Source organism: Lissotriton helveticus, chromosome 7, assembly GCF_964261635.1.
Source record: "Lissotriton helveticus chromosome 7, aLisHel1.1, whole genome shotgun sequence".
Taxonomy (NCBI): Eukaryota; Metazoa; Chordata; class Amphibia; order Caudata; family Salamandridae; genus Lissotriton; species Lissotriton helveticus.
Genome location: NC_136068.1, coordinates 1588092826 through 1588103720, shown reverse-complemented (window position 1 = coordinate 1588103720; position 10895 = coordinate 1588092826). Strand labels below are relative to the sequence as shown.

At 45.6% G+C, this 10895-nt stretch overlaps 1 protein-coding gene across 1 annotated transcript in view; it reads left to right on the top strand.

Annotated features, from left to right (window-relative positions):
* The first annotated feature begins 3387 nt into the window (after positions 1-3387).
* Positions 3388-10895, top strand: part of GYS1 (glycogen synthase 1) — a 228707-nt gene continuing 221199 nt past the window's right edge. The window contains exon 1 of the mRNA XM_078655153.1: positions 3388-4046. Coding sequence (XP_078511279.1) covers positions 3929-4046 — 118 coding nt within the window. The 5' untranslated portion in view covers positions 3388-3928. The remainder of the gene's footprint in view (positions 4047-10895) is intronic.

Sequence of the window (10895 nt, the reverse complement as noted above, 5' to 3'; positions counted from 1 at the left end):
TTGCCTCCACCGGAAGATCACGGTTATTGCAGAGTACCTCCCGGGCCGCGACAATCAGGTTGCGGACTGGCACTCCCGACATCTTCGGGATTTCAGCGACTGGAGACTTCACCCTCAAGTCTTCCGCGCCATTCTTCGGCTTTGGGGCCAGTGTCACCTAGACCTTTTCGCCTCTCGCCTCAATACACAGCTTCCCCGGTTTTACAGCTGGAGACCGGACCCCTTAGCTCTGGCCACGGATGCTTTTCTCCAACAGTGGCCGTCGACTCTTTGTTATGCATTTCCCCCGTTCATGATGCTTCCCAGAGTCCTTGCTTACACCAAACGATTTCGAGCGGAGCTGATTCTGATTGCTCCCTTGTGGAAAGCTCAAGCGTGGTTCCCGGTTCTCTTGGAAATGTGCTGTGCACCTCCCCTCCTTCTTCCCCTGAAGCGGAATCTGTTGCTGGATCCCCTCGGAGATCCGCATCCCCTCATTCTCGCCGGCTCTCTCCAGTTGCTGGCATGGCGAATCTCGGGGATCGTTGGTCGATCCCAGGAATTTCTAGCGAAGCTGCCACCTTCATTAGTAACGCCTGGTCTCCCAATACCCACAAGCGGTATCGAGGAGCCTGGAAACGCTGGAGTGATTGGTGTGTTCAACGGGAGGTTGATCCCGTTTCAGCGGATATCAGTCTAGTCATTAATTTTTTGACCTCTTTGGCCACTTCTGGTTTGGCTTATCGGACCGTTAATAGTTTTCGTTCTGCCATTTCGGCGGGCCATATCCACGTTGATGGTAAGCCTGTTGGTGAACACCATTTACTTTCCAAACTCCTAAAAGGTATTCGCCTCGCGAAACCTCCCACACCGAAATATGTGTCTTTGTGGGATGTTTCGATTGTTCTAAAATTTTTGAAAACTTGGCCTACTAATCTTTTGTTATCTCGCAAACAGTTGTCTGCAAAACTGACCATGTTACTGTGTCTAGTTTCTTGCAAACGTGTTTCGGATATTCGTGCTTTAGATCTTGCGGGTCGCTGTTTCACCCCTGAGGGTGTTACTTTCACTCTCTCTAGGAGGACTAAAACCAACACCTCCTCCATAACGTATCCTTCTTTTCCGGATCATCCCAATCTTTGTGTTGTCCAGTGTTTGAAGGATTACGAGGTGAGTACCGCTTCTTTACGCGCTGACATGCAGGGTCAGTTGTTGATCGCCTTACAGAAGCCTTTCCGTCCTGTTGCACCGGCTACTTTAGCTCGCTGGGTGCGCTGGCTCATGTCCGAGGCGGGCATTGATGTTTCTGTGTTTGGTGCACATTCTGCTAGAGGCGCGATGGCCTCAAAAGCTTATTCCATGGGTGCTACTTTGTTTGACATCATGAAAGCTGCAGACTGGTCTTCAGACTCTGTTTTCAAGCAATTTTACTATAAACCAATTGTTACTGTTGCATCTGTTGTGGTGGACGAGCTTTAAACAAGCATAATCAGAGCCTCCTGTCCTGACATAGAATTCAAAATTTGCAAACATTCGTGACAAGAATTTTCAATTCTATTAAGGACTAGGAGGCGAGGATTATCCCACCCTGATTATCACTATGTTGCATTTTATGTACTGTATAATCATTTGCATACTGTTGCAGTTAGATATTTTTTCCTTGTTTTTTTCCCCCCCTATATTGCTTTAATTTCTCCATTATTGGGATATTACGGCTCTGTATCTTTTACAGGTTCAGACCAGACATGATGTGGTTGCTGTGCCTCGTGAGTCTTCTCTGTCTCCTTGCGCCCGGATCCAGGATACCTCAATCTTCTGTTACAAGATCCTTTGGATTTCGGCGGCTTGCTTGGAACTTTTGCTGTTACTCTACATGGGATTGTTTTTTGATGTGGATCTGCTTACCCAAAGAAAGAGGAAGAAGGACTAGTATTTGGACCTTATATAGTGTTTCCTCTAAGGGTCATCCCAAGTGTTCATGGGATTTGTAGTTTTGTTTTTTGATTGGCTGCTGAGCATTTCATTAAAGAAATGAGAAAGCATAATCCTCGCCTCCTAGTCCTTAATAGAATTGAAAATTCTTGTCACGAATGTTTGCAAATTTTGAATTCTAAATCAGACTGTATGACCCTGTGTGTTGTAAAGTTCTTCAATCCCTGGCGGCACAGCACCCAGGATAATGTGCTGCATGACTACACACTTATCCAAAAGGCGAGACCTATTGGCTTGTAGCGTGGTCACAACGCTGCATGGCTATGCCAATGTTTGTTCAGAATTAGCCTTCATGCCAGGTTAACGCAGACACCACTGTTGTGTGCGCGCAGCAAATTGGCTGTGCACATAGCTGGCAGAGCTGCCAATCATCCTTTAGAAAGTCCACAGGACGAGACAGAGTTAGAGGCAACAAAAGTAGCATCTGCGCACTGTCCCTGAAAAAAGCCCTACGTGACTCTCGACATTGTGCAACAGAAGCCTTTCCGCACGTACTCCGCGACCTGTTCGAATGACCCGGGCTGGCAACCAATGAAACATTCGTACCAGTATCACACCTTCGACCACCACGATTGACAGTCAAGCAAAGCAATCAAAAGCGTAATCCGCCAGCCAGTCATATTTCAGCATACCAGAGGTATTTCAGCCTACCAGAGGAGTACAAAGCCAGCCATCGTTTACACCAACCGGATTCCCAGGTTCCAAGAGCGACGGAGACTTAAACCAATCAGACGGGTTGTCATGTCTAAAACCACCTCCGAGTGCTACTTTCTGGGGCTTGTAACGGTGCCAGAAAACGTTATTTCTTAACCCGACTGAGTTTCTCCTGCTTATATAAGGAGTGTAACGAGCAAGCATGTACCGCAGTCAATGAACAGAATGGAGCAACAACTGAAGGGGCGGAGTTTATAAGCAAATCCCCATTTGACTCCGCCTATGGCGGACGTGCAAACAAATACACGCTGTCAGACCAACAGCAGCTACCTTAAAATTTAATAGCTGTGGATTCCTGATAACGTGAAGAAAATTTAAACAGAATACAAAAAAAATGGCTATTACATCGAAAGAAATATATTTGGTCTAATAACTGAAACTGCTCTTGGTTATTAGTGTGATAACTACAACACCTGTGCAATTTTTAAAATATTGAAGACTTGTCTAATTTAATGTATGTGTACATGTTTTGTCTTTTCAGTCTCGGATTTATTCAACTAAATTCATAACACTCCCAAATTTTGCTTGAATCAAGTTCAAGGTAGCGATACCAATTACCCTTCCAAGATGGTCACTTTGACAACCAACCACAGGGGGGCGCTCTAGCCCTATTCCTGTCTCGCTGGTTTCCTTATTGCAGCAGAGCGCGCTCCAGTCCTACTGTGCAATGAGGGCTAAGGGATCTCTCTGACAGAGCCAGTCAGCTGCGCAAGCAGGGGGAGGAGAACTGGGGTGGGGACAGTCCAAGGGCAGCGGCAGGAGGAGGTTCAGTCAGAGAGGCAGGCTGCTGGGACGCCCGCTGTTCAGCATAGCTCTGCCTGCTCCTCCAGCGCTTTGGTGCTCGCCCTGCCTGCCTCCCTCCTCCTGCTAAAACTGCCTGTATTTTTCTGTGAACTTGTTAACAGCATCTCCACGTCTTAGCGGGGCTGCATCTTGTAGTGCCTGAACTATAACTAACCCCTACCTGCCAATTTCGGCGCTTGACTGCTTGCTGCCAGCCGTCTTTCCCCATCAGCTTCTCCTTCCTTTTCGCTGCACCCTGTGCACAGAGCGGTTATTTCTCCATTTTACGCTGACACGCTTGTCCTCCCTTCTGCTTGGTTGCCTTCTCTTCCCTTTGGTTGCCTAATCTTCAGCCTTAACCACCTGCTTCTCTCATTGGCTGGAGGCTGTCTTTCATCCCGGTTGCTTTGCAGCGTACCAAAGGTAGACGGGAAGTGGTACTCGAGTTCCCCCTGCCAGAATGCCGCTGACCCGGAGTCTTTCGGTGACCTCGCTTACTGGCCTCGAGGACTGGGACGATGAGCTGGACCTGGAGAACACCGTGCTTTTCGAGGTGGCCTGGGAAGTGGCCAATAAAGGTAAGGCATTGCCTCAGACTGCTCACCTGAAGGGATTCTCATTTGCCTGTTAAAATATAACTTTTGGGTCAAAATCTATAAATTTCATTCATGTGGCCTTTTGGACATTGAGAGCTATACCTCCGTTAAAAGGGCCTCCACTACATGAAATTGGAGCCCATGGTCTGCTCACATTTTAAATACTGACACGTTTAGCTAGGTGGCATTGTGCAAATTCTAGGTTGACAGTACATGTTTTGCATCATTCCAAGCACTGTGCAGGCTACCTATTGTCAGGTGGGTATGTGAGGGAGGCTGGGCTGGTGTGGTGCGGTGATGTGGATCATGACCTTCTGTCTAGTTTAATCCTAAGCCACTTGGGTCAGCCTCATTACCAGAACTGCCACCATTGATAACATGAGTTGTATAAGGTGGGGTTACTGCATGACTACACCAGTGCACATCGCACTTCTTGAGGAAGCTTGTCTTGAGAATGGTCATGGTTACTTCCAAGGCCTCTTAGTATTACATCTTGCCTACAATACCAATGACTGTATGCGGTGACTTGTTTCCAGTGTGGTGCTGCACTCTGAGGGTCCCCTCTGTGTTTTAATTGTCAGTATGGCTGTGTTCACCGACTGTGCCACTTGGCTTGCTAGTGTTTCCTACATGATCCTGCTGAATAATGGACCCTCTTGGATGAAAAACAGCTTCATTCAACTAAACACCAACAGAACAGAAGTACTCATCATGGACCCACACCCTGAAGCCTGGAAAGACACCTGGTGGCCCCCTGCCCTCGGAAGTCTGCACACCCCCACGGACCACGCACGCAACCTGGGAATCATCCTGGACTCCGAAATCAAAATGCTGTCTCGTCCTCCTGCTTCCACACCCTCCGCCTCCTACGCAAGACTTTCAAATGGATCCCCCTCGTACACAGAAAGACCGTCACTCACACTATGGTCACCAGCAGACTTAACTACGGCAACGCACTCTACGCCGGAATAAAAAAAAAACTCACACACAAGCTACAGAACATCCAGAACGCTGCCGCAAGACTGGTCCTCAACCTGCCAACACTCTGCCACATCGCCCAGCATCTGCACACACTCCAATGGCTCCCCATCAAAGCTAGTCGCCTTCAAGATGCTCACCCACGCTCACAATTCCCTCCATGATACCGGACCAGCATACCTGAACAGCCGGCTCAAATTCCACCCACCCCAAAGGACCCTACGATCAGCCCAGCTCTCCTACGCCGTGGTCCCCGCACCAGAAAGACCAGATCAGGCAGACGCTCCTTCTCCTTCCTCGCGGCCAGAGCCTAGAACGCCCTTCCTCTCCACCTCAGGCAGACAACCTCTCTCCCCATCTTCACAAGGAACCTCAAAACCTGGCTCTTCGACAGACCCCCTCCTTGATGGACTGGAACCTGCGAAACCCCCCTCCCCCAGTGCCTTGAGACCCGTAACAAACATGTGAGTGATTGATTTGACCCTCTTGGTACGGTCCTGGCCACTTGTAATGTATTTTGGTACAGACTTGTGTCCAGTAAGAACCAGTCCACTGGTAGGGCCATTTGGTATGTCCTTGTGTCCATTATGATTGTAGCCACTGATGGTGCAGTTGGTTAGGTTTGTGTCCACTACAATACTGGCTTTCAAAGTACCTTTTATTGCCTTTTAGAGTACCTCTATGACTAGTACTATCCTCCCCACCAATCTTGTCTCATGATCATCATCGTCATAGCTTTTAAAGATCGCTAACTATCAGGGCAGGCAACGATGTGCTTGAAAGCAGCAAACAAAAGTGCACCCAAGTAAATTAATCTTTAGGGCCTTCCTAAAAGGAGTGATATCCTCGTGTTCAGTATGATCCTGGCATTGCCTCTTTGTACGCTCGCGTCTGGTGTCGTTTTGTTAACTAATAGTACTTCTTGATGCAACATTCTGCCAAGAAATTCTTGTCTCTTCAATTTACTATCTGCTTAGAGGCCTTTGTCACTGAGCAAACCTTTCTGCGCCTGCAGAGACCTTGGCTGCTGACGCTGCCCATTGAGGCTAACACTAGAGTCACACTGGTCGGAAACCCAATATTTCACAACTTGCGTCTTCTTTTGGCTCATGACATTGTAGTAGTGATACCCGCAAGTTTTAGTTCCAAGATGATGATGTTGCTGGTGTTTGCACTAATAAGCTCTTCAAAATCTTTTCCCACATTTTTTGTACAGGATTGAATCCTTCAGTATCTCCACAATTAACCCCGATGTGACACGTGGGGACTCTTTTCCCTTGGGCCTTTCTTTGAAAAAATCGTCCCCCTTGTTCAGCTACTCACTAGTGTGATCACACTATTCTTCCACAGAGACTGCTCTTTGAGATTTTCGGCTTACAATTACCTATAGAGTGTATTACTTCATTACTTATGCCTCTGCTTTCCGTTTTCATTCCAGTTTATATTTATTGGCATAGTTAGTTCAACCATGGCAACATTCAAATAACATCAACACCTTGTTAATTAAAACACCGAAATTGAGCAACTTCACACTTTCATCAGAAGGCTCAGACCTGGTATCTCCGGCAATTTAGATACAAAAATAAATAGATTTTAGGCTCCTGGAGTGGGGAATCAATTTAGTCTCAATAATCTACCCCGTTTTGTTAGCAGTTCTAAACTTTAGGAGACTTGCAGATGATGCATCTAGCTGTTCAGTTTATTGTTTACGAATCTGCAATCAGCCTCCATTTATTAGTTAAATCTAGTCACTACCCGTGGATGCTCTCCCTTGAAAGAAATATGAATACCTTCTAACAAGTTTGTTTGCTATCCTGGACAAACCGGAGATAAAGCAATTTCCTACCTTCGGCTATTAAAGAATTGTAGAAAGGCCACTTTAGTGTTGTGTGGTAAAAGAATGGTGAGTGGAGTGTAAAGTGGTACTATAATGTATTTTATTTGTGTTGGATGTATCTGTACTGCACATCACTGCATTGCTTCAATTCTCAACTTGATATCCAACTTGTTTTAGGAGAGACAACTCGCCTATCATCCATCTAATGTGAAGCGATCTCTTAACGGACATGTCACACAATTTCATTGATGGTCCTAACTAGGAAACCAGAGTAATTTGGTCTGTGTGCTCCTGACCCAGTGCCACTGCAAGGTCATGTGCTTTGGAGCCAAAGAATAAAATACTTTCCTGCACTGTTGAGAGCTTCCAATGGTGCTGCTGTGTCACACAAAACATGGGTTATGGATGGTGCAGCGGGGATGCATCCTGTCATGGAGGCTTCAGATAGGAAATAGCGGTGCCCGGCATCCAATCACTGCACTGACTGACAGGGAATTAAATATTTAATATTAACTAGTTCTTTATGTGGCAGGGGTTATAGGAAGATTAATTTTAGCCCTGGAAGTCTTTCAAAGGGATTGGACATTAGTTGAATGTAACAGAACAGTTTCTTAGGCATTTCCAGTAAGTAGGAACGACCCATGCGCTTTTATTAAGAACAGAACAATATACCACCAGAGGCAGCCATGTAGCTCCTGGGCTCCATAGTGCAGTAGAATGTCTGGGAGCTTTTCAGGTTTATTTTTTGAGAAGCTAGGGGAACCATCTTGAATTACTTTCCTGATTGATCACCCTATCTGGAATTCTTTATGGTTAGGAGACCGAATCAATAAGCTGATGCAAACTAGGCTCTATGCGGTATTGGAGCCAGCCCAAACAGCTGCTCTATCTGAAAGCCGGGAGACCTGGGACAGAATCACTTATACCGGGAGCAGTTAGACACGACTGACTTTACCCCATCCCTGCACTAGAATCTCTTTTTCACTATAGGCCATTTTGCTCCTGGGAAGTCCTTAGGACGATAAGGAAACGGGCACATTGATAGTGACAACTAGAATGTGTCTACAAATAGTACTCCAGAACCACCTCGAGACAGGGGGAGTTTACAAAGCAGCTGCATGGGTGACCTCTGTGCATAGCTATGTGACTTTTTTGGTAGCCGGGCTGTAGTGCCCGCACTCTTGTCAGCTTGCACCTGCAGATTAGTCACTCTGTCCTGGAGCTACACAAAGTAAGCTGGCCCCCCAGCCAGCAGTTAGTGACCATAGCAACAAACAGTCTCGTAAATAGAATGGCATCTCACCCCAGTCATAAGCCCCTATTCTCCAGAGTGGGAGACCCCTGCTTCTGTCTGGCCCCAGGTTCAAAGTGAGCCATTTTGTTGCAAACCATCGGCTTCTGATGTCCTACTAGCTTTTTCTACGTTTAAACATAAAGACCAGCGATGCACCACATTTGTGATATTTGTATACGTTAAAAATATATCCACCAAAGTCTGTATGAAATCTTCTCTTTATTAATGCTTCTTATATGCACAGCAAAAAACAGCCAACGCGTTTCGTTCAAATGAGAAGGGACTTCTGCGGGGCACAGAAGTAGTCGTAGATTCTATTGGAAAGCCCAACTTGATAGTTATGTTTAGTTCATCCGTATTATCCATGAACCGTAAGTGCGGGAATTCCTGAAATGATCCATCCAAGAAGAAAAAGAGAGTTGCGATAAATTGCATTTCGTCCTTGATGTAATTAAGCCTACAGGTGTGATCTATATTATGAGTATATAAGAGGAAAAGGGCATGTCCGCCCCATGTGGAGCACTTCAATCGGTTCTGGTTGGCATGAGTTGAAACACTCCTCCCGGTCTCAGTAACACGGTGGATGTAGGACGTATTCTGCCTTTGCTTAGTTTCTGGGGTGAAGCTCCTTAAAAAGCATGGGAAACAATTACCGAAGATCACTTGATTCCATTTCTTTTCTGCTGCTGCCACCCAGTGCATCTGACGAGCACAATAAACAATATTATTTAGCATTATGCAAAATATGTTTAATGGCACCACAAGTTGGAGATGCATTGCTGCCAAAGCAAAGCTATCCAGTACATAAAATAATACAGAAACTACAATTGTTTGTGTAGCAGCTTCCATGCTGCCTTTCTCCTTGGTCTGCAATGAGACCGACTCAAGTTTGGCATAAAATACGAACATGCTTTTTATTCTCACTTTGTGACGAGCAGTGACTGCTGATTATAGTGTTGTGAAAGGAGTCTTGACCAGAGGGGAGTCTCCTTGATATGGCATCATGTTACACAAACACTATTTGATAAGGCTGATCTCATGTTTTACAATACTGTGGTTCGTATAGTAGGCTGACTCTTCTGGGAGATGTTTTAGGTTTTTTAATTAATTCATGGCACAGAAGTGGAAACGTTGAGATTTTGATTGGAGGGCAAAACTTTGAGATGCTGGGAGACAGCAGCACTGCATTCTTTTGCACACAGTGCTGAGTCTTGTGCAAAGCTATACTAGGCTGCTACTAAGGATGTCACTAGCGTGGTGTGTGTGCGTGCTTGCACCTGCAAAAGCAACACAGGTAACCCTCCTGAGCCGTAGAGTGGCATCAAACTGGTACGTCATCTGGGTTGTGATGAAAGCTTGCACTTGTGTCGTTTCACATAAATGATTTGGTATGGGTGCCCTGGAACTTCCTGGCTGTCTGTTGTGGGCTTCTAAGGTATAGGGGAGGGAGAGGAAAGTGGATGGATGAGCTCATTGACTTCTGCTACTGGCACTTGGGTTTCCCTTGCACTGGAAATCCCCATGGAGCGGTAAAGCGCCTTCAATACAAAAGTCTCTGCTCTTGAGGGACTAAAAAGGTAATTGACAATGTCTCTGGCTAATCAGGTAAAATCTTTTTCTAGTTAACAATACATAACGAAAGTGTGGACCAGCCCTGGTTCTTCACGTCACTGCTGCTTACTGAGATGTTGTAAGAATTTAGCTTCTTGTGGTCTGGTGCTCAAAGAATAACTGCACTGAGATCACAGGTCACAGTGACGTTGGAGTTTGATAGCCATATAATTGAGAACCCTCCTGAATAAAGATGGCCCTTTGTGACCTCATCATGTTATCCTTGTTCTTCTTGCTATCTTACTCCATCGCATGCACCTTAATTGAATTTACCGAACACACTTAACTATCACTACAGTGAGTTGTGGCATGCAGTTACTACCTATACCCTTTGATGTGGTGAAATCTCATTCTCTAGTTGTAAGGCTGCTGCATCTATTATTTTGATTTCATTCGACAATAGGAGTTGGAAAAGATCATTTTAAAGGTCAACTCTGCAGTTGACCTTTAAAAGGATCTCTTTAAGGGCCATATTGGCTTTAATTCGTTAAAGAGATTTGCTCTCCAACAGTGCATTGTAATCCTGTCTAGCAGTAACTGTCTATTGCTCACAAACGTTTTGGCAAACTTAGTGAAAGGAATCTGCCTTGTTTCCCATTGAGAGTAGGACAGGCTGCTCTTGCGTTCATCAAAGACACCCATGATAGACAATAGGTAAACAATGTTCTGTTCTCTAGGGTTGTGTGAAATTTAACAAAATATTTATATGTCCTTGGGACAGGTTGCTTCATAAATCTACTTGTCCTGTAAGAAAATCCACTTTCCCCTTTGGTGTCCTGTAGTGTGGCGACAAATTATGGCAACTACCTCGTTATATAAGACCTCTGATTATGCCAGGCTTCATACTAAATTAGGGGTTGAATACTAGCAATTCCCTTATTTTGCCACCTTTTTGCAGATCTACATACTGGGGCTGGAGGTGGCGGTAAGCAATAGCTCCACTGCTGGAATACTGTTAATTCTGTGCAAAGCGACAAACTTGCATGCTTTAGGGGTTTTCACTAGCTCTTCTCAAATCTTTTCCCATACTGAGAAAGGTTGAACATTTTTTTCCTGACAAGGGCAGAAGTAAAGCTTTTTCCAGTGTTTGATGGGGAGTGGGGGAAAGTGG